The 27,980-nt window shown below is 45.8% G+C and overlaps 1 protein-coding gene across 6 annotated transcripts in view; it reads right to left on the bottom strand.

Annotated features, from left to right (window-relative positions):
- Positions 1-27,980, bottom strand: part of MAP4K3 (mitogen-activated protein kinase kinase kinase kinase 3) — a 399,677-nt gene that overhangs the window by 17,757 nt on the left and 353,940 nt on the right. For all 6 annotated transcript variants that reach the window (XM_073557519.1, XM_073557520.1, XM_073557521.1 and 3 more), the window contains 6 exons: positions 13,105-13,189; positions 11,545-11,624; positions 11,378-11,438; positions 11,058-11,175; positions 9,356-9,414; positions 131-234 (listed from right to left, as the gene is read on the bottom strand). In XM_073557519.1, the coding sequence (XP_073413620.1) occupies positions 131-234; positions 9,356-9,414; positions 11,058-11,175; positions 11,378-11,438; positions 11,545-11,624; positions 13,105-13,189 (507 nt within the window). The remainder of the gene's footprint in view (positions 1-130; positions 235-9,355; positions 9,415-11,057; positions 11,176-11,377; positions 11,439-11,544; positions 11,625-13,104; positions 13,190-27,980) is intronic.

Below are 27,980 nucleotides of genomic sequence, written 5' to 3'. Positions count from 1 at the left end.
TTGTAGTAGAGGATGTATTGGGTAAATATTGGATCTTTTGGTATTATATGCCATTTACGTAATTGTCGATTCCGGAAAGCCCTTTTAAATGACTTGGAGCAAAAAGGTCTAACAATAAGAGTCCACATACCTTAATAAGCATGAATTTCTGCATTTGTTCCACCCACTCTAGGAGTATAATGCTGGACTGGAGGGCTCCACATAGATATTTATGGCTGGTATATGGATTCCTCACTGGAAACATAAAGTTATATATAATGGTTATGAATGACTAACGGTCTAGTTACTATTATCACGTACACTTTTGTCCTGCAGTATGTCCACACATAAACAGCTCATTCAATAACCATACGAATATGGAGCAGGTCATTCTTTTTTTGGTCACCACCTCTGCTTCTACCTCTAGTTTTTAGGGAAGGCTATGAACACAATTTTTGTTCATGGCTACTGGAATTTGTGTCCATTCGGCCACATAATCATTAGTTAATTAGTTACGTCGGGCACGGATGATGACTGCTGTTGCTGGTTTTGCTATCATGATTGTTTTTACCAGTTATCTATTGGAAGTGATTAGGGTGGGTTGTAGGGGAACTATGATCGAGGTCTTGTTTTTATTTTGCTGGTGTCCTTCACCATTTCCCAAGGTGATAACCAAAGTTTTTGGAAGTTAGACCAGGAGCCCCATCTCGCCTTTTCATGTTGAGTCATTTGTGTATTATGATGTTACCTCGCACAATTCTTTTATAATATACGTTACGGATGATGGACAGTAGAGCTGGGCCTGGCTTAAAGCCTCAGAGGTATTGCATGGTGTTGGAAATGTACACGTGTCTACCACTGAAGGATCATAAAGTAGAATAACAGCAATTATTAAGAATCGATCCTTGCAGTCAAACCCCACCCCTGTGACTCCCTGCTTTTCTGGAGATAACCAAGTCTTTTTGTCACCTGTATTTACCCCTCACTAAAAGTCAACATGGAGAGAGGATGTGATAGGATAAAATATACTTATTTAGGCAAATGGACAGGTCATTGCTTCTTTTGTTTGTAATAAACCACTGTATCCAGCAGACTCAACCTTCTGCTAAGGCTACTTTCACACATCAGTTTTTTGCCGTCAGGCAGGATCCGGCTATTTTTAGAAAAAACGGATCCGGCATAAATTTTGGAGAACTGTAGAAACGGATCCGTTTTTTTGCTGGATCCGTCTCTGTTCCTGGGGGCTGGCCAATTGGATCTGAGCATGCGCAGACTTAAAAAAAACGGATCCGGTGGCTGGATCCGTCTTTTTCTGGATCCGGCGCATTCCGGCGCCCATAGACTTTCATTGTAGCAAAAAGCTGGAAGCGCCGGATCCGGCGCTTCCGGCTTTTTCGCCGGAGACAAAAAACGTTACAGTAGCCGTTTTTTCCAGACGCCGGAATGAGACAAGTTGCCGGATCCGGCAAAAAACGGATGAAACACAATGCCATCCGGCACGATCCGGCGCTAATGCAAGTCAATGGGGAAAAACTGGATCCGGCATTGCATTTTGCCGGATCCGGTTTTACAAAAAAAAGCCGGATCGCGCCTGAAGGCAAAAAACTGATGTGTGAAAGAGGCCTTAGGCTTATTTTTCTCACTGTTAACAAGACCGCTAATTAAAATCCTAATCAAAGCAATTGTGTTATATGTAACCCCTGGAGTTAGAGAGGTCACTGTGTGCTACTAATAAGCCTCTTCAAACTGCAAAAAATGCCTCCCCCTTTCCTACAGCATTGGGCGCGGTGACAACTAATGAGTGTAAGCAATTGGGGGTCAAGGTATCTACTAACACGGCTGAGTCTACAAAAATAGCTACTTCTATACTCATTCCTCTACATTTCATGGTAACTTTCAATGCAAAAGTTAAATGGAAACTGCCAGTAAGAAGCAGTGCCCCTGATACCAAATCAGACGCGAACTACTAGGCTGAATTGTGCCCAATAAAGCATCAAGTAGGTAGCCTGATAGCCTGAAAATACAGCAAGCCAAGTAAACTATGAAGGCAGGACTATATTTCTTGATCATACATGTCAGGTCAGGAAAAGAAGTACAAGTCTCTGAGGTTGTAATAGAGGATTTCAATTGTCCAATTTGCCTTTTTTTTTGTCGTGTGTGTTCCAATACACACAAAGGAAATAAACATGTGTATAACAAAACACGTGTAACTGTAATAATTTCATGGAAAAACTTCAAGGGAAAAAGTGTTCCAACTGGGGTATCATAAGGCTCTGTCCTGGCCCCAGTATTGTTCTACATTTTTATAAATGATCCAGATAAGAGAACTGAAGGTAAACTAATGAAATTTGCAGAGGATGCAAAGCTAAGATGGATAGTGAACACTAGAGAGGACAGAGAAAGGATTCAGAAGGATCTAGATAAGATTGAACAATGGGCAGCAACCTATAGAATGGTATTTTACAGGGAGAAATGCAAGATTCTATATCTGGGCAAGAATAACGAAAATTACATCTACAGAATGGGAGAAATAGAACTAAGCAACAGCACGTGTGATAAAGACTTAGGTATACTAACTGATCACAGACTGCACATGATGCACCAGCAAAAAAAGGCAAACACAGTTCTAGGATGTATTAAGAAAACCATAGAGTCTAGATAACGTGAAGTAACCAACCCCTCTACTCCGCCTTGGTCAGGCCTCATCTGGAATACTGTCTTCAGTTCTGGGAACCACATTTTACAAAAGACATTGAAAAACTGGAGCAAGTTCAGAGAAGAGCTACCGGGATGGTGAGCGGACTGCAAAGTATGTCCTACGAAAAACGATTAAAGGAGCTGGGAAAGTTTAGTATGAATAAAGAAGGCAGAATTAATAGTGGTCTGCAAATATCTGAAGGGGTATCACAGTGTAGAGGGAATATCCATATTATTTGCACATGGAAAAACGGAAAGAAGATACAGATTAGATATGAGAAAAAACTTTTTGACAGTGAGGGTGATCAATGAGTAGAACAGGCTGCCATGAGAGCTGGTGAGTTCTCCTTCAATGGAAGACTTCAAACAGAGGCAGGACAGATATCTGTCTATCTATGAAGGGTGCCAACACTTTCGGCCATGACTGAATGTGTTCCGCTTTTCATAACAACGGCTTTTTTCAGTATCAGTTAAATTATTTGTTTTTATTTTAAACAGGGACTAGAAAGTAGGGTATTCATTCACCCAGTCTGGAAAAATATTTGATGTGTCCGTGTGTTTTTGTACTCGGAAAAATTCATTCATAAATCAATAGTACTCATGAAAATAACCAACTTTGTAATATAACTGATCAGAGAAGTCCACTTATTTCTCTACCAGAATTGATCAGTCATTATCTAAGTTCTCAATTCTGAATTAAAATCTGTATTCCGTGAACACAGACTTTCCAATTACTGAGATAGGAGATGGAAGCTGCTACTCATAAGATTCTATAATTACGGTATATAAAGTTTGTCCAATTAGTATGAAACTACCCTAAATGCAAGGGCCATACTTCAAAAAAAAAAAAAAAAATCTAGATTTTCAACAAGGAATTACCAAATGTGAAAATTCACTATGGCAATACGAAGTGAAACAAGATATAAAAATCGAAATTTTATTAATACACTTAAAATCATATAAAAATAGAATAGTGCTGAAAGGAAAAAGTAAGGGACGCAAATCTAATTGTTTTCATACAATCAAGGTAAGGAAATATGTGAAAACATTCAATGCAGAAAACTAATAAAAAAAAAAACTTTTTTCTGTATTAACTTAACATAGTTTCTTGTGGTGATTGGATAGCCTTCGGGATATTCAATAGGACCTATATTGCAGTAAGTGTTTCAATGAAATATAATTACTAACTCAGGATCTAACGAGATAGGGATTTTATAGTGGAATATGCAAACCTAAGGTGTAAATGATGCACCATAGAGCTTGTTACAGTTTCAACACCTATAAGGGATGAAGTGAATGGCAGGTAGCTGCAGACTAGTGCTATAGAAGCATGTTACTGCTGGCTAAATTCCCATTGCCAAATCCAATAACCTGATATAGGGTGAAAATGCAGAATACAAATATTCCTATCACAGATAAGCTGTGTTGACAAAAGCCATTATCTGACAGAATCGCGATGAAGGAAATAAGGATGATAGCGTCCCTCTGCACCGACGCACGTTTGGCCCAGCATTTTTGAGTGGGAGAAAGAACCTGGGCGAAAAGTGTGTCAGGGCAGAGGGACGCTATCATTCTGATATTGTTAGAACAGCAGGGGGTCTAATGATGACTCACCAGTACCTGTCATTACGATACACCTGTGAATGCCGGCCTGTGGCTGGCATTCATACGACATTGTGATCACTGCTATACATAGCAATGCTGAAGCCCTACTATGTATAGCACACGCAAATGGACGATCACGGTTTCAAGTTTCCTAAGGGGACTATTGAATTTAGTATAAAGTAAAAAAAAGTTTTTAAAACTATGAAAAAAAATAAAAAAACCCACAAAAGTTGCTCAAATCACACCTTTTTGGCCCAATAAAAATAAAAACAATTAAAAAAAAATATTAGTTATTGCTGGGTTCATAAAAGACCAGTCTATCAAAATATAAAGTAAATTAATCCGATTGGAAAACACAGCATAACAAGAAAAAACAAAATCTCCAGAATTACGTGTTTTGGGTCACTGCATCATTGCAATAAAATGCAATAAGTGGCTATCAAAACATCATACCTACCCAAAAGTAGTAAAATTAAAAATGTCAGCTCAGGGCACAAAAATTAAGCCCTCACGTAGCCCCAGATCCCAAAATATGAAAATGTTACGGGTCTCAGGAAAAAGCAAAATTATTATTATTTTTTTTTTTTTTTAAACAAATTTCCTAATTTGTTTCACCACTTAAATAATAAAAAAAAAACCCTATACATATTTGGTATCTGCATACTCCTACTGAGCTGCAGAATAATATTGCCAGGTAAGTTTTATCATATAGTTAACATGGTAAACTAAAAACTCAAAAGAAACTGTTGAGTTTTTGCAATTTCAACACACTTGGAATTTTTTCCCCTTTCCCTTTGGTAAAATGAATAGTGTCATTCAAAAGTCCAACTTATCCCACAGTAAACAAGCCCTGATATGGAAATTTGAACAGAAAAGTTATGGCTCTTGGAAGGGGAGGAAAAAATGAAAAAGTAACATCACCGGGTAGTGAAGGGATTAAAGGGAGTAAGCCAGCAGTTCTTTGCTATGCAATCTGATAACAGCATGATGTAGAGACAGAAAACCTGATTCCAGCGATGTGTCACTTACTGGGTAGCTGGGTGCAGTTTTGATAGAATTCCTGTTTCATCTGATGTAGATGTAGCAGAGCTAAGACTTATGAGCTGTGTGTAACCTCTCCCAGATCCCTGACTGGCAGCTTCCTGTGTACACTATAAGTGGTCTTCAAGCTGCCAATCAGTGATGAGTTTAAGGATACACAGATTAGCCTGATTTGCCTGCACATGAAACATACTCCTCTATAGTGATAATCTCCTGCTGATAAAATACTGATTAGGTTGAAACTACAACACAGCCTAATAAGTGGCACAACCCTGGAATCAGGCTCTCAGCTCCTACATTATACTGCTCTCAGATTAAATAGCAAAAACCTGCTGACAGATTTCTTTTAAAATCATAATTTTCTCATTACGGTTTCATAACATATCCATTAAAAATTGCTGGTTTCTTTGAAGAGTCAATTTGGCAACCCTGTATACCATTGCTGAGGTTCTGCATGATCTGGAGATACTAGGACAGTCACGTAATGTATAAAAAGAGCACTGTATTCTAGACGTGCCCTGTATGATCAGGTAAAGAAGCCTGAAGTGAAGGATTTGCTAGAACGTGGGTCGTTTTACTTTTTGGCCGATACAGCTGTTTACACCTGAGCTGTTATCTGGAATTTGGTGACTTGTTTGAACGTGTGGACAACCTAAAACCCTGAGATGCACATAACCTGAACATTCGCACAGAATTTACTGTAAGCAATAATGCTCAATGCTGAGCAAAAACACATTGCTGAAAAGAGCTCAGTTATGCCAGCCTGGAGACTCCCCACTTACACTTCCCAATGCTGGGAACAATTACGGTACCTCCTTATTACCGCTGCATAGTCTACCCAGGGAAAACAGCTGTTCCTTTTTCAAAATCAAGGAAAAGGACACAAATTGGGCAGCACAGTGGCTCAGTGGTTAGCACAGCAGCCTTGCAGTGCCGGGGTCCTGGGTAGAAATTCCACCAAGGACAACACTGCACGAGTTTGTATGTTCTCCTCTTTATTGCGTGGGTTCCCTCTGGGTTGTCTGGTTTCTTCCCACACTCCTATATTGACATACTGATAGGGAATCTAGATTGTGAGCCCCCAATGGGGACAGTGCCAATAATGCCTGTAAAGCGCTGGAGAATTGATGGCGCGATGTGAGCAAAATAAAAAAAAAAAAAAAAATTCTAGTACGTCATTCAATTCTTTTTCCTTGGTTGGTAATGTGTAACGAATACATAGCTGAGCTGTTAAGTGCCTCACCAATCTCTGTAATCCTGCATTGAGGTTCTTCAGTGCTACTACGTAACCCGCACTCAACTTTCCAAATTATACCAGCTCTTCTATGTGGATCATTAGTTTCTCCATCTATACTTATCAAAATCACTTTGAAGTTTTCATAGGAATGCATAAAGAAAGTGCTTTCAGTCCACTGTGTAAAGGCTGCTTGACGCTGGCAGTCAGTGTGAAGCAAACTACTCGCATGGGGCTCAGGAGGCAAACGGCTCCCATCGAGCTCAGGAGGCAAACGGATCCCATCGAGCTCAGGAGGCAAACTGCTCCCATCGGGCTCAGGAGGCAAACTGCTCGCAGCGGGCTCAGGAGGCAAACTGCTCGCAGCGGGCTCAGGAGGCAAACTGCTCGCAGCGGGCTCAGGAGGCAAACTGCTCGCAGCGGGCTCAGGAGGCAAACTGCTCCCATCGAGCTCAGGAGGAAAACTGCTCGCAGCGGGCTCAGGAGGCAAACTGCTCGCAGCGGGCTCAGGAGGCAAACTGCTCCCATCGAGCTCAGGAGGCAAACTGCTCCCATCGAGCTCAGGAGGCAAACTGCTCCCATCGAGCTCAGGAGGCAAACTGCTCCCAGCGGGCTCAGGAGGCAAACTGCTCGCAGCGGGCTCAGGAGGCAAACTGCTCCCATCGAGCTCAGGAGGCAAACTGCTCCCATCGAGCTCAGGAGGCAAACTGCTCGCAGCGGGCTCAGGAGGCAAACTGCTCCCATCGAGCTCAGGAGGCAAACTGCTCCCATCGAGCTCAGGAGGCAAACTGCTCGCAGCGGGCTCAGGAGGCAAACTGCTCGCAGCGGGCTCAGGAGGCAAACTGCTCGCAGCGGGCTCAGGAGGCAAACTGCTCGCAGCGGGCTCAGGAGGCAAACTGCTCCCATCGAGCTCAGGAGGCAAACTGCTCCCATCGAGCTCAGGAGGCAAACTGCTCGCAGCGGGCTCAGGAGGCAAACTGCTCGCAGCGGGCTCAGGAGGCAAACTGCTCGCAGCGGGCTCAGGAGGCAAACTGCTCGCAGCGGGCTCAGGAGGCAAACTGCTCCCATCGAGCTCAGGAGGCAAACTGCTCCCATCGAGCTCAGGAGGCAAACTGCTAACATCGAGCTCAGGAGGCAAACTGCTCGCAGCGGGCTCAGGAGGCAAACTGCTCGCAGCGGGCTCAGGAGGCAAACTGCTCGCAGCGGGCTCAGGAGGCAAACTGCTCGCAGCGGGCTCAGGAGGCAAACTGCTCCCATCGAGCTCAGGAGGCAAACTGCTCGCAGCGGGCTCAGGAGGCAAACTGCTCCCATCGAGCTCAGGACGCAAACTGCTCCCATCGAGCTCAGGAGGCAAACTGCTCCCATCGAGCTCAGGAGGCAAACTGCTCGCAGCGGGCTCAGGAGGCAAACTGCTCGCAGCGGGCTCAGGAGGCAAACTGCTCGCAGCGGGCTCAGGAGGCAAACTGCTCGCTGCGGGCTCAGGAGGCAAACTGCTCGCTGCGGGCTCAGGAGGCAAACTGCTCGCTGCGGGCTCAGGAGGCAAACTGCTCGCTGCGGGCTCAGGAGGCAAACTGCTCGCTGCGGGCTCAGGAGGCAAACTGCTCGCTGCGGGCTCAGGAGGCAAACTGCTCGCAGCGGGCTCAGGAGGCAAACTGCTCCCATCGGGCTCAGGAGGCAAACTGCTCGCATCGAGCTCAGGAGGAAAACTGCTCGCAGCGGGCTCAGGAGGAAAACTGCTCGCAGCGGGCTCAGGAGGCAAACTGCTCGCAGCGGGCTCAGGAGGCAAACTGCTCGCAGCGGGCTCAGGAGGCAAACTGCTCGCAGCGGGCTCAGGAGGCAAACTGCTCGCAGCGGGCTCAGGAGGCAAACTGCTCGCAGCGGGCTCAGGAGGCAAACTGCTCGCAGCGGGCTCAGGAGGCAAACTGCTCGCAGCGGGCTCAGGAGGCAAACTGCTCGCAGCGGGCTCAGGAGGCAAACTGCTCCCATCGAGCTCAGGAGGCAAACTGCTCCCATCGAGCTCAGGAGGCAAACTGCTCCCATCGAGCTCAGGAGGCAAACTGCTCCCATCGAGCTCAGGAGGCAAACTGCTCCCATCGAGCTCAGGAGGCAAACTGCTCCCATCGAGCTCAGGAGGCAAACTGCTCCCATCGAGCTCAGGAGGCAAACTGCTCCCATCGAGCTCAGGAGGCAAACTGCTCCCATCGAGCTCAGGAGGCAAACTGCTCCCATCGAGCTCAGGAGGCAAACTGCTCCCATCGAGCTCAGGAGGCAAACTGCTCACAGCGGGCTCAGGAGGCAAACTGCTCGCAGCGGGCTCAGGAGGCAAACTGCTCGCAGCGGGCTCAGGAGGCAAACTGCTCGCAGCGGGCTCAGGAGGCAAACTGCTCGCTGCGGGCTCAGGAGGCAAACTGCTCGCTGCGGGCTCAGGAGGCAAACTGCTCGCTGCGGGCTCAGGAGGCAAACTGCTCGCTGCGGGCTCAGGAGGCAAAACTGCTCGCTGCGGGCTCAGGAGGCAAACTGCTCGCTGTGGGCTCAGGAGGCAAACTGCTCGCAGCGGGCTCAGGAGGCAAACTGCTTGGACCTGGTTGAAGAGGCGACGGGCTCAGATTGGGCTGAAGACGCTTTAGTTTTGAAATTGTCAAAACCCCCAGAATCGCTCTTTTGATTATATCTTTTGGTATGGAAGAGTGAGTTAGCAATTTAGTGTAATACTAGTCATTTTATTTACTAATGGAACAACAGGAATACTCATCCAACTCTCATGCATAGGAAATACATTTCTATGAAGATGACACTTACCAACGCAGCACTTTTGACACCATTTCGTATCAGGTATTTTTGCAGAAACAGCAAACTTTCTGTAGAAGGCAATAAAAACAAGAATCAATAGACTATAGCCGTGTAGCAGATAGCAAGTGTTGCTGCACAGTATATAAATTCTAATAACTACATTGTAATTTAACTGGAAATCAATGCTTCCAGAGACACCACAATAATTCCCTCGGTACTGCAGACGCTGTCATTTGTCGAGCCTCTTTCAGTACAGTAAACTTAGTAGATGAAAAGTGTCCATTCAATAGTTATTATCTTACAGTTCTGCACACTACAGAAACATAACGAGACAGCCTATATGAGAAGTCATTAAGAAATCAAAATGCAACATGTCCTAACAGGAATTTACAGTAAAAGGATAAACTATCAATATAAAAAAAAAAAATATGGGTTGCTACAAACTGCTAAATGGTGACGGGACCAGGTCCTGAGACCCCCCACAGATGAGTGAAAATACCACTCATAAGATGCACAACAGAGTGGTGTCGGGCTCACTCGTATGTCTAGGGGTCTTTAAACTAAACTCATCACAAAGCCTGTGGGCGTAACATGGAGCATGCACTCAGTGCTGCATTTTGACCAATTAGTGGGAGGAGGGCTCAGGACCCAGACCCTCACTGATTGGCAGCACAAAGCATCAGGTATGATATATACAGGTTTGTACCTTTTAATGATAGTACCTCTCTATCTATATTTAGTATCTATCATTTATTTCATAGCATAGGAATGACCCATTAACCAATTTATAGAAATACACACAGGTACATTGTGGATATGGAAGGCAAGTATTTCGATCCTACAATTATCCTATGACAATGATAAACAAAATCATCAGTGCATGAGGGCAACTATTTGCCAATAAACAAAATTCTACTAACTTCATTTAGTGTTATATATGGCAAGAGGAAAAAAAAATCCCTGATATCTTGAAACCAACGCAAGCCACTGAGCTTAATATTAGGCCGATACTTTGTGCTCCGTAGGTCACCTTTCCTTAGTTACCTAATTATTCTCACATGGCCGGATTACAATGACTGATGACATATGTATAAACAGCACAGGATACAGTGATGGCCACATCTCACCTCCTCCGCCTCCCTGTGAAAGGGTCTCTGCACAAATATCAAAGCCTTCCTAAACTAGCGTACTCTCAAATACAAGTAAATGAACAGCTATGACCTTTAGTCATCTTTGGTCCAAGTGGCTGCTGATGCAAAATGGTTGCCCCCTTAATGTATGCAGAAATTAGAAAAAAAATAACACAAATAAAAATTGATAAAAAAGATCATGACTGAGCACCTGTTTTTAAATATTAAAAATAAAGAAGGTGACACATTACATTTATCTTTCTGATTTGGATAGTTTCCAAAAGAAAAAAATGATATGTTTTTGAATAGACCTGGAGTGATATAGAGCCACAGGAGGGGGTCCATACAGCTTTATGGCTGTGACCAAACTGAGCCACAAGTCTTAGCATTCACAATGTAGAATCTGAAATCATCTGAATAATTGAAAGTTAATCTTAGGAGTTTCACACATCCGATTTCAGTACAGAAAGTGATGTTGGGAACGGCCATGGGTCTGCTGACTGTGGCACAGGAGACCAGTACACACATACTCAGACCAACAAGGATGGATGTGTGAGTGCGGCCTTATTGATGTGTCCTACCTGGGTAGTATTCTGTCTGGAAGCTTGTGAGCTGGAATAGCAACAGGCAGTTTTTGCATTTGTCTTGCGTAATCAAATAGGCCGGGGAGATTGTGTGAATACAGTTGGGAAGCTTTACCTGCGGAAGAGAGACGCGGCATTCTAGTACGAGCTCGGATAAAGCAACATGAAAGACTGACCCAACCAGAAGCTAATCCAATCCCACTACCCTGATTCCAGACCTGTCTCACCACAGACGCCATAAGTTCTACATTTTACATGTTCACGATTTCTATTAATTTCTGGCAGCATATAGATTAATAGAACATAGAGGCTCGTACCGGATATCGAGAGGAGGCAGTTGTTCATTACATACATCCATGTACATCTTCTTGGGAAAAGCTGAAAATGACAATATCAGGACATAACTACATGGCACTCCTGTATACATAGCAGATGGAGAATACGTAAAATGACCCAGAACATGAGGTCAGAGATTGGGGAATACCTGTTCCATCGATGTTTCATGTAATTCGTTTAAATTCAATGTGTATATACCTTCCTCAGCGCCAAATATTAGATACTGATCTGGAAAGGTAAAGACACAGACAGGTTTAACTGGATAAAAGAAGGGGAAAAAGTAATGATTAAAGTTCCAAACAGAGCCAGCACTGAATATTACATCTAAAAGGGTTTTATTCTATGGGACCCAATTAGTAATTGTCAAGCCTCCGTCACTCAGTCCTGTATGTGCACCTACGCTCGTTGTCTATGACTCTGCCAGATATCTCATGTGGCCATTTCCGGCAGCTATATAGACAATGAGTGACGCAGTGGTGTGCATGTGGGACTATGGCGCCATTAATTCTGGGTACGCAAGTACTAGAAAACAGCTCGAGAACAGGTGATAATATACATATAGGGGTACAACACTTTAAGAATTAGGCTGTGTGCCCACATTGCGTTTTTTAAGCGTTTTTTCCGCGGCGGAAACGCTTAAAAAAACTAACAAAACACATTCCCATGCAATCCTATGGGATTCCGCAGTTGATGTGCCAATGCTGCGGATTTTTCCGCTGTGGAATCACATAGGGGTAAAATCCGCAGCATGTCCATTAATTTTGCGGAATCGCGGCGAATCCGCCGCCATAGGATTGCATTGAAACGCAAACTTTACGCATGTGGCTACTATGCCCACCATGGGTAAAGTGAGCGCTTCATGTGCGGATGGTACCCAGGGTCAGGAGGAGAGGAGACTCTCCTCTATGCCCTGGATACCATATTCCTGTAAAAAATAGAATTAAAATAAAAAATAGAGATATAGTTACCCTCTATCGGCCCCCGGATTCCTCCCGGCCCTCAGCGGTGCTGTTAGCAACTTCTGCTCCAAGGGACGTCAACAGAGGTCATTCGTGCAATGCATCCCTGGGAACGGAAATTGCTGGCAGCGCCACTAAGGGCCGGGAGGACTCCCGGGGTTCCGACAGATGGTAAGTATATCCCTATTTTTTTTTTTAATTTTTTTAACATTCTATCTTTTACTATTAATGCTGCATAGGCAGCATCAATAGTAAAAAGTTGGTCACACTTGTCAAGCACTATGCTTGACAAGTGTGACCAACCTGTCAATCACTTTTCCAAGCGATGCTAAAAATGCTTGCAAAATGCTTGTGTTTTGCGGGAAAACGCATGCGAATTACGTATGCGTTTTACCCACGGCAGGGAGTTGCGGAAATGCTGTGGACAATTCTGGATGTCGAACAGCCGTGAGACATGCAGCCGCAAGATCTCGAACATAGTATTTGAATACACCGAAGATACTCTGTTAGCACACGAGCATAACACCATATCCGAGCACGCAAACTCATCACTGAATACCACCTCCATAGGAACATGGCCCTTGTGCGGTCACAGTCTGCCACCGCCATTACTAAGTAAACTAATGGATTTTGCCTTGAAAGCAGTTTGACCAATGTAAAATTTACAGTAAGTCCATTACATTCTGTAATTGCTAAATCGATCTGGATTTGCCAAGAATTTAGAACATGGATTACAACTTTTACGATACCTCTTGTTTCTGGATTTATCCATGATGTTGCACAATAAATCTTTAACGGACAGCCATTAAATACTTTTGAAAAGCATGCACCCATCTGTGAAAAAAATAACAGTATAAGCCCAACACAAGTATTGAAAGCCTGTAAACCCATATAGACAAAAAACAACTATTCAACATTAAAGGGATTGTACATTTTTGGGGACTTTTTTTTGTTAACTTTGATGCAAGTATTTGGGGCTAAAAATTATTTTTGCAATTGTGTTTCAGTAAAAAAAAAATGTTTGCATCTTTTGGCTTTTACAGCCTCTTTGTCTCCTTCCACATTCAACTTTGAAGTTGTCTCTAGCCATAAATCTGATGAAAGGAGTAGAGAACAAAAAAAGAAAAAAATTCATCAGAATGTCAAAATTAACACACTGATTGACTCTTAACTCGTTCTGCAGCCAGCAATAAACAGAGCAACAGCGAGAATAAAGAGGACAAAGGGAGAAACATTTTTTTCGCCCCAAATACATGAATCTAAAAGGAATTGGTCAAAATCTTCTACGTCTCAATACCATTTATATGGCTGTGAAAGCCTCTGAAAGATAAGTAAGTTGATACCTTTATGACCCTTAAGTGATGATCTAGCAGCAAGAAATAGCGTTTGGAAATGTTGTATGTTTCTGGAAGTGCATTGGGGTGTGGCAATGCACTTATGGTGTCTCAGCCTCACACTGTATCCCCTGTTGTGTTATGGAGCCAATGATGAGTCAATCAACCAAAGGAATACAGGGCCTACCCTGTGATGTACAGGGAGGCAAGGTAACGTGTATGTCAGATCAGCATGCCTCTTATAAGGGCATACCCTGACAACAGTTATTAAAAAAAAAACACAAAACCCATTTTTGGGGTCCTTAATGAGAAAATGGCCTACCAGTGATCAGAGCTCTAAAGGACATCTTGAAGTTGATCGTCACAACAATGTGCTTGAAGTTGTTATGTTACATGATGTATAGTAAGATTGGAGCCGCATTATCCTTGTTTTATATATAAGCTTTTAACAAGGGAAAGTCCATTTTTTTCATTTTCTAAATGAGTACAAAATTCTGTGATTAATCTAATAAATACATCTCTACAGTAGTCAAGAGTAGAGTTGAGCGACTTTTGGTTTTTTAGGGTCGCGTTTCGTTTCGTGAAACCCGACTTTTCCAAAAGTCGGGTCGAGCAAGATCGTCCGATTATAGGGAAAAGTCGGGGTCGTCCCGAAACACGAAACCCAATGTAAGTCAATGGGGAATAAAAGTCGGCAGTGAGAGGAGGACAGGAAACACACCTACAGTGCCCATTTGAATGCCAAAAGCATCAATTCTTCTTACTTAAGCTTGTCAACCTTAATTAACTTCATAATACAAGTTACGCACTGAAAAATGGGGGTTATTTGGCTAAAGTTATGGGGGGGGAGGGCTGGCTGCAGGTTTTCATGTGCCCTGGGCGAAAGAGCGCCCCTTTAACACATACCACAACTCATCATGCTCCGATACGGCAGATAAATAGCGGTATAGTACAATGAAAAATACCTCACTTTTTACATCTCATGACGAGGCCCATCTATTTCTCCATACAGAATCATTGGTCCCATATAATGTTTGAAACAGTATATGATGAGCTCCACATAATGCTACAGTATATGTTGGTCCCCATGGATGAAGCTCCACTGTCTTATGGACCCAAATAATGCTCCAAACATAATGGGCCCCATTTCTAATGCTCTAGTGTATAATGGGCCCTGTAAATGCTGCTCCAGTGTCTGATGTCCACCTTTGGAATGTTCCAGTGTATGGTGGGCCCCATCTATCATTCTCCAGAGTATAGTGCTCCCCAAAAATTGCTGTCCCAACATTGAAAACAATCAAATAAGTCTCCTCGTTAGGGAATCCCTGTACTTGTCTGGACAGGTGCTGTAGCTTGCTTAACAGCTCGCCAGCCGTTCTCACGCCCAGTATGGATTGCACGTGATTGCACAAAGGTTAGAAAGGGTACCGTATCCCTGGATAACATGTATGGATAGCGTACACATTCAAAATATATGTCTCAGGAGGCAGGCTCAGACGGTGTCAGGCCCAGTATGGATTGCACGTGATTGCACAAAGGTTAGAAAGGGTACCGTATCCCTGGATAACATGTATGGATAGCGTACACATTCAAAATATATGTCTCAGGAGGCAGGCTCAGACGGTGTCAGGCACAGTATGGATTGCACGTGATTGCACAAAGGTTAGAAAGGGTACCGTATCCCCGGATAACATGTATGGATAGCGTACACATTCAAAATATATGTCTCAGGAGGCAGGCTCAGACGGTGTTAGGCCCAGTATGGATTGCACGTGATTGCACAAAGGTTAGAAAGGGTCCCGTATCCCCGGATAACATGTATGGATAGCGTACACATTCAAAATATATGTCTCAGGAGGCAGGCTCAGACGGTGTTAGGCCCAGTATGGATTGCACGTGATTGCACAAAGGTTAGAAAGGGTACTGTATCCCTGGATAACATGTATGGATAGCGTACACATTCAAAATATATGTCTCAGGAGGCAGGCTCAGACGGTGTCAGGCACAGTATGGATTGCACGTGATTGCACAAAGGTTAGAAAGGGTACCGTATCCCCGGATAACATGTATGGATAGCGTACACATTCAAAATATATGTCTCAGGAGGCAGGCTCAGACGGTGTTAGGCCCAGTATGGATTGCACGTGATTGCACAAAGGTTAGAAAGGGTACCGTATCCCTGGATAACATGTATGGATAGCGTACACATTCAAAATATATGTCTCAGGAGGCAGGCTCAGACGGTGTCAGGCACAGTATGGATTGCACGTGATTGCACAAAGGTTAGAAAGGGTACCGTATCCCCGGATAACATGTATGGATAGCGTACACATTCAAAATATATGTCTCAGGAGGCAGGCTCAGACGGTGTCAGGCACAGTATGGATTTGACGGCCCAGATTACACAGCGGAGGAGCAGGGAGAGGTAAAGATTGCAAATGCTGGGGCCCTGCCCAAGCAAGGGGGGCCCACTCGTGGGCGTCGGTACTGGCACTGGGCCCCTCATAGTACAGCGGTGTGTCTGACGGCGGGTGTGCACCACCACCGTCAGAGACACTTGATTGCACTATGAGGGACCCGGTGCCAGTGCCCGCGCCCAAGAGTCGGCCTACCCACCTGTCCAGGGCAACGGCACTCGCACGGTGTCGTGCGGTAGGTGGTGACCCCGGCCATGGGGGGGAGGCAGCACAGTTAGGGAGTTTTAGAAAGTGGCATATGTTGATGTTGGACATTCAGCTGATGCAAAAGGCGAAATAGGTGAAGTACCAGGAAGAGGTGGACCAAAGCAAGCCATTTTTCTGTCACCCTATGTGTCATCAGGGGAAGGTGGGACAAAATCCTTGGAAACCCATGCGTGGTTCATTTTAATGAAGGTTAGATCATCCACATTTTGGGTTGACAGACGGGTCCTTTTTTCTGTCAGGATTGATCCAGCTGCACTGAAGATAGCACACTTGCAGCTGGGCAAGCGAGCTCCTGTAAGGCATATTGGGCCAATTCAGGCCAGGTGTCCAGTTTAGCGGCCCAATAGTCAAAGGGGAATGACCTGTGTGGGAGAACATCGATATGGGAGGAAAAGTAGTTTGTAACCATAGTTGACAACTGCTGTCTCCTGTCACTTTCCATCGATGCAGTATTACCAGTTGTGTGAGCGGTATTTGAAAAATCAGTCCACAACATTGTCATGAAACCCCTGTCTCCAACGCCACTTCTGCTGTGTGCACCACGAACACCTCTGCCAAGCTGCCCCCGGCCCGTACGGCTCGTGTAAGAACCATCACCGCTGCTGTGTGCTGGGAATGCCTCAAGCAACCGATTTACCAGAGTTGCTTGTTTATTAGCCAATATTAGGTCAAGGTTCTCCTGTGGCATGATGTTTTGTAATTTGCCTTTATAGCGTGGATCCAGGATGCTGGCCAACCAGTAGTCGTCATCGTTCATCATTTTGGCAATGCGGGGGTCCCTTTTTAGGATCCGCAAGGCATAATCTGACATGTGGGCCAATGTTCCCGGTGTCAATGATGCACTGCGAGTGCTGGGTGGAGGAGCACTTTCTGGCAAATCCACATCCCTCCAGTCACGCACAAACCCTGTACCAGACCTTGCCACGCCAACATTTTCACTTGCCCCACGAGATGCATCCTCCTCCCCTAAGTAATCATCCCCATCATCCTCCTCCTCCTTCTCTTCTTCCTCCACCTCGTCCAGGAGAGGCCCCTGAGCAGACAATGGCTGAATGTCATCAAGGATTCCCTCCTCCTCTTCCTCCTCATCAACATTGGCTGCAGACGCCTGCTCCTTAAGGTGCGTCAAAGTTTGCATGAGCAGACGCATAAGTGGGATGCTCATGCTTAGGATGGCGTCGTCTGCGCTTACCAGCCGTGTGCATTCCTCAAAACACTGAAGGACTTTACAAAGGTCTTTCAGCTTCGACCACTGCACGCCTGTCAACTCCATGTCTGCTCTCAAAGTGCCTGGCCGTGTATCCTCCCACAAATGCATTATGGCCTGCCTCTGCTCGCACAGCCGCTCCACCATGTGCAGGGTGGAGTTCCACCTTGTTGCAATGTCGATAATGAGGCGGTGGTTGGGAAGGTGGAGCAATCGCTGCAGCTTCTGCATACGAACGGAGTGTACAGGCGACCGGCGGATGTGCGCGCACAGTCTTCGCACCTTCTGGAGCAGGGCTGTTAACTCCGGATAATTTTTGAGGAAGCACTGCACCACCAGGTTCAAGGTGTGAGCCAAGCAAGGTATGTGGCTGAGTTTTGAAAGGGCTATGGCTGCCACAAAATTACGGCCGTTATCACTAACTACCTTGCCTGCCTCAAGATGTACACTGCCCAGCCATGACTCAGTTTGTCGCTTCAAGTACTCGGCCAGCACCTCGGCGGTGTGTCTGTCGCCCAAACACATCATCTGCAACACAGCCTGCTGATGCTTTCCACTAGCTGCTCGATAGGGGGACACATCGTGTGCAACAGTGGCAGCTGCAGATGGAGTGCTCGTACGACTGCGCTCTGTGGACGAGCTTTCGCTTCTGGAGGAGGAGGAGGAGGGTCGAACGCCTACAGCCAACTGTTTCCTATACCGTGGGCTAGGCAGCACTGTCCCACCACCGCTGTCCCCTGTGGACCCTGCATCCACCACATTAACCCAGTGCGCAGTGATGGACACGTAACGGCCCTGGCCATGCCGACTGGACCATGCATCAGTTGTGAGGTGCACCTTTCCGCTCACTGACTGCTTGAGTGCATGGACAATGCGGTCTTTCACATGATGGTGGAGGGCTGGGATGGCTTTGCGAGAGAAGAAGTGGCGACTGGGTAGGTCATAGCGTGGTACTGCATAGGCCATGAGTTCGCGGAAAGCTGTGCTTTCCACCAACCGAAAGGGCATCATCTCAAACGAGATTAGTTTGGCAATGTGGGTGTTCAAACCCAGTGTACACGGATGAGAGACTGAGTACTTTCTTGACCTACTCATAGTGTCTGGGAGGGTGAGCTGGACTTGAGAGCTGCATATGGTGGAAGTAGCGGTGGACAGGGCGGACTGAGAGAGGGTTGATGATGGTGATGGAGTTGGTGTTCTTTCTGATGGCCTAGAATCAGTCTTTCGTTGATATAACAGTGGGATTCCCTGACTGCTGTGGTCTTGCAACGACACCTCAACATTTGCTGCTGTGCTAACCGGTGGGCTTACAGTGGGGGAAACAATGTAGCGTTGCTGACTACCTTCGTTGTGATCAGTTGCACATGTGGCACTTGAGGTTTGGTGTTGTGTCTACGCTTGCAAGTGCATGCTGGTTAAATGTCTAAGCATGCAACTGGTATTCAAATTTTTCAGATTTTTCCCTCGGCTAAAGGTCTTTGCGCACTTCTTACAGATAACCTTGGCCTGATCATGAGGATTTTGTTCAAAAAAGTGCCACACTGCACTCTTCCTACTTTGGCAGACATTTTGCGGCCTAGCACGCTGTGATCTTTTGACCCTCTGGACAAGCTGTCCAGCAACTCTTTTGATGTTTGGAACCTGTCTTTGGAGTGCTCCGGGCCTGCCAGATAACAGCTGTTGCGATGTCGATGTCTGCAGTGGATGCTCCTCATCTGAGCTATTGGAAGCAGCACCCTCTTCCCCCAATGGATGCCAATCTGGGTCAACAACTGGGTCATCCATCACCTCCTCTTCTATGTCATGTGCACCTTTCTCTGTGTCACCGTGTATGGTGGTATAGTGTGCGGGAAGGGGCACCCGAGTCTCATCAGGGTCAAAATCTGGCTCTGTACACTGCGAGGACAATGTAGTGCTCTGAGTGAATGTACCAGCAGAATCATCCATCAGCGGCTGTGCATCAGTGCACTCCATGTCAGATTCATCTTGGCCTGGGTAATTCACCATTTCACTTGATAATCCAGGCATGGTATGTGAAAACAGCTCCATGGAGTAATCAGTAGTATGGCCTGCGTCATCCTTCAATCTTGGTTGGGGTGAAGGACACAAGGAAAGGTGTGGTTCATGAACATGAGCCTCCAATGACGACTCAGTGCTTTTACTTTTTACAACTGAAGAAGAGGAGGCGATAGAGCTGGAGGCTGAGTCAGCAATGTAAGACAAAACTTTTTCCTGATGCTCTGCCTTTAAAAGCGGTTTGCCAACTCCTAGAAAACTAAGCGTTCGAGGCCTTATGTAGCCAGACGATGACGCAGGGTCAGCACCTCCTGCATTCGGTCCTATTTTGCTCTTGCCACTACCATCAGATCCACCACCAACACCATCATTACCAGCTGCCAACCCCCGCCCAATTCCACGGCCTCTTCCACCAGCCTTCCTCATTTTTGGTAGAAATGTAGACAAAATCCAACAAACTATATAGTAATGTAAAACAAGGTACAAGGTGTCTATAGGACAGGGGAGATTTAGAATTTCTGCACACACTTGTGGACAGTGGACACTTTTGGATTGTGTGAGGCCCACTGATATCTGAGCGCTATGTGACAGGCTCGATGGCACAGCTGCCTGTGACCAAAGTGACGAGAGGATAATGGAGATTTTGAATCTCTGCGCACACTTTTGGACACTGGACACTTGTGGATTGTGTGAGGCCCACTGATATCTGAGCGCTATGTGACAGGCTCGATGGCACAGCTGTGACCAAAGTGACGAGAGGATAATGGAGATTTTGAATCTCTGCGCACACTTTTGGACACTGGACACTTGTGGATTGTGTGAGGCCCACTGATATCTGAGCGCTATGTGACAGGCTCGATGGCACAGCTGCCTGTGACAAAAGTGACGAGAGGATAATGGAGATTTTGAATCTCTGCGCACACTTTTGGACACTGGACACTTGTGGATTGTGTGAGGCCCACTGATATCTGAGCGCTATGTGACAGGCTCGATGGCACAGCTGCCTGTGACCAAAGTGACGAGAGGATAATGGAGATTTTGAATCTCTGCGCACACTTTTGGACACTGGACACTTGTGGATTGTGTGAGGCCCACTGATATCTGAGCGCTATGTGACACGCTCGATGGCACAGCTGCCTGTGACCAAAGTGACGAGAAGATAATGGAGATTTTGAATCTCTGCGCACACTTTTGGACACTGGACACTTGTGGATTGTGTGAGGCCCACTGATATCTGAGCGCTATGTGACAGGCTCGATGGCACAGCTGTGACCAAAGTGACGAGAGGATAATGGAGATTTTGAATCTCTGCGCACACTTTTGGACACTGGACACTTGTGGATTGTGTGAGGCCCACTGATATCTGAGCGCTATGTGACACGCTCGATGGCACAGCTGCCTGTGACCAAAGTGACGAGAGGATAATGGAGATTTTGAATCTCTGCGCACACTTTTGGACACTGGACACTTGTGGATTGTGTGAGGCCCACTGATATCTGAGCGCTATGTGACAGGCTCGATGGCACAGCTGCCTGTGACCAAAGTGACGAGAGGATAATGGAGATTTTGAATCTCTGCGCGCACTTTTGGACACTGGACACTTGTGGATTGTGTGAGGCCCACTGATATCTGAGCGCTATGTGACACGCTCGATGGCACAGCTGCCTGTGACCAAAGTGACGAGAGGATAATGGAGATTTTGAATCTCTGCGCACACTTTTGGACACTGGACACTTGTGGATTGTGTGAGGCCCACTGATATCTGAGCGCTATGTGACACGCTCGATGGCACAGCTGCCTGTGACCAAAGTGATGAGAGGATAATGGAGATTTTGAATCTCTGCGCACACTTTTGGACACTGGACACTTGTGGATTGTGTGAGGCCCACTGATATCTGAGCGCTATGTGACACGCTCGATGGCACAGCTGCCTGTGACCAAAGTGACGAGAGGATAATGGAGATTTTGAATCTCTGCGCACACTTTTGGACACTGGACACTTGTGGATTGTGTGAGGCCCACTGATATCTGAGCGCTATGTGACAGGCTCGATGGCACAGCTGTGACAAAAGTGACTAGAGGATAAGGGAGATTGGATTGCTTTTAAAAAAGCAGTTTGCGGAGCAGTGGGTAAACAGCAATGCCAGCGTGTCAGGAAGCCTTAAAAGGCAGCCCAACAACCAACACCACTGATACACCACAATATAGCCTCCCCTTGCACTGCACACACAGTGACTTGTGTGTTGTGCAGGCCAAATCGCTAGCAGCAGAAGCAGTTTTTTTGTCTTCTTCCCTGCCTAACGCTCTCCCTACAGAATCAGCAGCAACCTCTCCCTATACTAAGATCGGCAGAAGTAAGATGGCGGTCGGCGTGCACGCCCTTTTATACCCCCTGTGACGCCCACCAAAGCAAGCCAATCACTTGCATGCCCTTCTGAAAGATGGTGGTGACCCGTGCCTATGTCATCACGTTGCCCACAGTGTCCGTGGATCCTGATTGGCTGAAAAAGAGCGCAAAACAAACTTTTGAAACGCGACTTTGGCGCGTAAGTCGCCGACCTCGTGGCCGACCTCATCCTAGGGTCGGGTTTCGTTTCATGAAACCCGACTTTGCCAAAAGTCGGCGACTTTTGAATTTTTTCGACCCGTTTCGCTCAACTCTAGTCAAGAGAAGTCAGACCACCGCTTTTATTAAACAGTTATACAAATCCTTGCATAGACATACAAGTGCTTCTAACTAAAGTAGAATATCATCAAAAAGTGTATTTATTTCTTTCTAAGGAAGAGTGGAGAGGCACACAATCCACAATAGACCTCAAGCAGCTTGAAGTTTCCACAATCAGTGATGGTCTGGGGAGCCATGTCATCTGCTGGTGTAGGTCCACTGTGTTTTATCAAGACCAAAGTCAGCGCAGCCGTCTACCAGGAAATTTTACAGTATCAATCACTGTGCTTGATTGGCCAGCAAGCTTGCCTGACCTTAACCCCATGGTGTATTGTCAAGAGGAAGATGAGAGACACCAGACCCAACAATGCAGATGAGCTGAAGACTGCTATCAAAGCAACCTGGGCTTCCACAACTTCTCAGCAGTGCCACAGGCTGATCGCCTCCTTGCCACGCCACATTGATGCAGTAATTGATGCTAAACGAGCCCCGACCAAGTATTGAGTGCATTTATTGAACATACATTTCAGTAGGCCAACATTTCAGATTTCAAAATCATTCTTCAAGCTGGTGTTATAAAGTATTCTAATTTACTGAGATAATGACTTTTGAGTTTCCATTAGCTGTAAGCCATAATCATCAACATTAACAGACATAAACACGTGAAATAGATCACTGTGTTTGTAATGACTCTAAAATATATGAGTTTCACTTTTTCTATTGAACAACTGAAATAAATGAACTTTTTGATATTCTAATTTAGTGAGAAACTCTTGTACATGTAATTGAAATGCTGGCTGTCATGGTTGTGGACAGGGTTCCTTCCCTGTCATTTTATTTCAGGGTTTATTTTGTATGGCCTCCTTTTGGTTTGGAGAGGGCTATATTTACCTGCCTTCGTCTGGGGATCCTTGTCTGTTCTGGCTTTGTGTCTGACCCCCTGGTGTGCTTGCATACTGTGTAGTCCGTTTGCCTTCTCGTGTATGATCCGGTCCGTGTTCTCGTTCTGTGCATTGCTTTGTGATTCTGTGCTGTCTGTTTCTGGCTCTGACCTTTGGCTTGGTACTCTTATTTATCTCCTGTCTGCCCCATTTGTACTGCACCGCTATCTTCAGCTACCTGACCTTTTGCTCCGTCCTGACCACTCTTAGCATCTCACTCTTTGGCACTTCATCGACCTCCTGGCTTTACTTCGGCACGTTCAGATTACTCTCCGGTTTTTCCGGTCACCGCCGCTACTCGGCGTCTGGCTCCGCCTCCGGCTACTCCCCCGATGGTCACGTGTTTCAGGTCCTGCGCTCCGGCAGGTAAGCTCACCGCAGTGCTCCCCTCTCACCTCCTGTCCTTTTGTATCTCGTGCACAGACTCTTGCTGTAAGTCTGCTGCAGGGTTCTTGATACTGGCTACTTGACCACCACTAGAGGGAGCTTAGGTGCTTACAAGCTCTTCAATGATGAGCCTAGAGCTCATTCTGCGCATGCTCCACCTCTGGTGCCATTTTCTTGAAGACAGCTGAAGATCAATCTGCGCATGCGCCAACACCATTTTTATGAAGAGCGTCACCAGCAAAAACTCTGCCCAAAGCTTAGACGGCGTCAACCCAAACATCATGAATGCATGATGATGAATGCAACAAAGGCAGAGGAGGGGCCATGGCTAAGCCCTCTGAGCCAAAGACCCTACCCACAGTCCCATCCCGAAGCATCGAGGAAACACAAATTTATCGTGCTGATTTAAGGAATACCAGGCTGCAGATTATTACACTACAGGTATGTATTAAATCAGTATGAAAGCGCCATTCTGCACATACCTTTAGCTTAATTGGATGATCCTTATGACAGGTTCTCTTTAACGCGAGCCTATGAGAGCCTTAATCAGAGTCTTATATACTTAGATTGATGAAGTATCTTCTGGTCAGACGCTGTGTGAGCCAGATGGTCACATTTGTGATCAAATGGAGCAGAAGCATCAAAGCAGTGCTGGGAACAGCAGACATATAAAACAAAATGCTGGAGTTGTACTTAAAACAAACCTGTCACTTGCTATTATGATGTTTTTTTTACATGGTGTAAAGAGTGGTGTTCTTCAAAATCTGGCGTAGTTATTGTTATTTCTGCTCCTTTCTATTCCTGAGATATGCTGTTCTTTTCCCTTATTGTAAATCTTGTCTTTTTAGCCAAATTTGCGCGGTTCTAATCAATTTTCTGGACCACTAGACTAGACGACTTTATTCACTAATAAAATCAAAGAAGGGCCTGGATGCCTTTCTTGAAAAATATAACTTTTTGCCTTCTTCTGGATAAACATGTTAAGCTTTAGGTTGCACTCAAGTCTACCTTCAACCTTAAAAACTATAATGCTGGGGTAGAGACCCTGATTACATCGATGTGTGTCACTACATCTACATACAGCCAGCATACACAGGGTGCCATTTCTAAAGAACAGAGAGTTGAAGAACAAAAATAGTCTTAGTTACTCACAGGTTAATGGTATTATTTGGAGTCCATGACAGCACCACCTGAGAGACGGGATCCGCCCTTCAGGAACAGGAAACCTACAGATACAAAAGGGCGGCACCTCTCCCACGCATCAGTTGGATTACAGAGCACAAGAGGACCTCCAAGTTTAATGGCATTATTTATGTACAATACTATTATTATTTATTACCAGTGGACATATACAAGAGGAAGAAGTGCACACCCAAATTAACTACGGAAAGGGAATATACGGGTGCTGTCATGGACTCCGAAAAATACAGTTAACCGGTGAGTAACTAAGACTTTATTCGGTCGTCCATGACAGCACCACCTGAGAGAATTACAGAGAGTAATAACTACTTTAGGGAGGGACTACAGCCTGCAGCACCCTTACACCAAAGGAGAGGTCTGCGGAAGCACCCAGGTCTAGCCTATAATGACTAAAAAAGGTGCTCGGAGAGGACCAAGTAGCCGCCTTACATATCTGGTCAATGGAGACTTCAGATCTTTCGGCCCACAAAGTCGCCATGGCTCTGGTGGAATGCGCCCTCAGCTTCCCAGGTGCTGATCTGCTTTTTGAGGAGTATGCTAGTGAAATAGCCTCTCTAATCCACCTGGCTAGTGTGTTTTTTGATGTTCTAAGACCTTTCCTAGCGCCTTGATGGGAGACAAATAGGGCATTATCCTTCTTCCAGGGATCGGTAACTGCCAGATATTCTATGAGACATCTCCTAAAATATAGAGTGTGTAGATTCTTTTCCTTCTCGTTAGCTGGATTAGGGATTAGGGAGGAAGGATGGAAGGACTATTTCCTGTTTCCTATGAAAGCTAGAAACTACCTTAGGTAAGTATGCTGGATCAGGCCTAAGAATTACCCTATCGTCTCTGAACTGTATATAAGGAGGACGCCTAGATAATGCCTAGATAATGCCTGGATGTTGCTTACTCTACGAGCTGACGTCAGAGCTACCAGGAAGGCTACTTTGAGGGACAGGTTTTTTATGGAAGCTGATGAAATAGGTTCAAATGGAGCTTCCGTCATAGCCGTGAGGACTAGGTTCAAGTCCCATGGCATGAACCTATCCTTCACTACTCTGGATCTACCTGCCGCCTTAATGAATCTACTGACCCAGTAATTACCCGCGATGTTGCAGCTAAAGAGGGCCCCTAAGGCTGATACTTGTACTTTAAGGGTACTGGTGGAAAGCCCCATGTCCAGACCTTTCTGTACAAATTCTAAGATTTGAATTATAGGCGCAAAATCCCCAGCGACTACTCCTGAGTTCTGAAGGAATTTCTTCCAGATTCTAAAGTAAATTTTGGTTGTAATGATTTTCTTACTTTTAAGTAGGGTGTTAATCAGGTCTGGGGAGAAACCTTTATCTTTTAGCAGTGACCGTTCAAACTCCACGCCGTCAGATGTAGGCCAGCCACCTGAGGATGGAAAACTGGGCACTGGGATAGGAGATCCGGGATGTCCGGAAGAACCTAAGGGTTGGACATCGACATGGTCCTGAGGCATGAGAACCATGTCCTCCTGGGCCAAAATGGAGCGATTACTATAATCCTCGCCCTGTCTTTTCTGATTTTCCTCATAACCCGGGGTAGTAGAGATAGGGGGAGGGAAGGCGTAGGCTAGCTTGAAATCCCACTTTATCAGGAAAGCGTCTACCGCCAGAGGATTCAGAGATTTAGAGAGCAGAATTGTCTTACTTTCCTGTTTTCCTTGGTGGCGAAGAGATCTACCTCTGGTTGTCCCCACTTTTGTGCAATCAGGTCGAAGATGGAGGTTTTTAGGGACCATTCCCCTTGTTTTAGTAGATTGCAGCTTAAGAAATCTGCCGTCGTGTTTTCTTTCCCTTTTACATGTAGAGCTGTTAAAGATAGAAAATCTGCTCTGCTAGTTGGAACAAACGCTCTGCTACATTCATCAGGGGTCTGGAACGAGTCCCACCTTGGTGATTGATATAAGCCACGGTGACCTGATTGTCGGAGAACACTCGCACGTGATAACCCTGTAGATACACAAGGAGCTTCTTAGCTGCCTGCTCCACTGCTGTCAATTCTTTCAGGTTAGACAACATTTCTACCTGATGATGCTCCCATAGGCCCTGGACCAAAATCTCACCCATATGAGCCCCCCAACCGGAAGGGCTTGCATCCGTGGTGATTATGCGGGTTATGTTATACTCCCAGGGCACCCCCTGGATAAATTAATCTTCTCTAGCCACCACTCTAGGGACTCCCTCGTGTTTCGGGACAAAGTTAGCTGGCCCTCCAGGCAACCCCTAAGGACTCTCTGATGTAATAAAACCTCACCCTGTAATTTCCTTGTATGAAATTGGGCCCAGCGGACCGCGGGTATACAGGACGAGAGAGAGCCCAGAAGGGACATGGCTTTCCTGAGGGAGAGACATGCTGGGGTTATTGGAAGCGTTCAGGACCTGATAGTGTAGGCCAACTAACTTCTCAGAATCTAGGATTTGGCCTAAGAATTGCTGGACTCTCATTGGCTGTAACCGATTTTTTGATGTTAAGCAGCCACCCTAACCGCTCTAGGGCAGACATTGCGTTTTGTAGCTGTTTCAAACAATGTTCCGCCGTTTTGCCTATAATAAGGAAGTAATCCAGGTAGGGGACCACTAGAATGTCTGATTCACGCAGATGAGCCATAACCTCTGCTATAACTTTAGTAAACACCTGGGGAGCGACTGCCACACCAAAGGGGAGGGCCGCATATTGGAAATGTTGGACTGACCCATCTAACTGAACCGCCACTATGAGGAAACGCCGATGAGCTGCATGAATGGGTATATGGTAGTAGGCGTCTTTTAAATCTAACACCACCATAAGGCAATTTCAAACAGCAATTTTATTGTGGAATTGATTGTTTCCATTTGGAACGGACGTATAACCAGAAACTCGTTGAGGGCCTTAAGATTTATTATAGTCCTGAAGGAGCTGTCTGGCTTACGGACTAGGAACAGAGGGGAGTAGAAACCTTTTCCCCTTTGCGCCTCTGGCACCTCAGTCAGGACCTTCTTGCGGCATAGATCATGAACCTCGGCCTCCAGGGCAGCTTGTTCTGATGGGGAAGATCTGAGTGGGGTAACTTTAAATCTATTTTGGGGAACACAGGAGAATTCTAGTCGTAGTCCCGAGGCTACCAACCCCAGGATTCAGTTGCTACTAGAAATTAGCGACCAGGCCGGGTAGAAGGCAGCTAGTCTCCCTCCTACCCG

The sequence above is a fragment of the Dendrobates tinctorius genome, unplaced genomic scaffold (genome assembly GCF_039654945.1).
Source record: "Dendrobates tinctorius isolate UK_male_01 unplaced genomic scaffold, ASM3965494v1 ptg000250l, whole genome shotgun sequence".
Classification (NCBI taxonomy): domain Eukaryota; kingdom Metazoa; phylum Chordata; class Amphibia; order Anura; family Dendrobatidae; genus Dendrobates; species Dendrobates tinctorius.
Note: the sequence above shows the minus strand (reverse complement) of the source record. Positions and strands in the feature narration are given on the sequence as shown.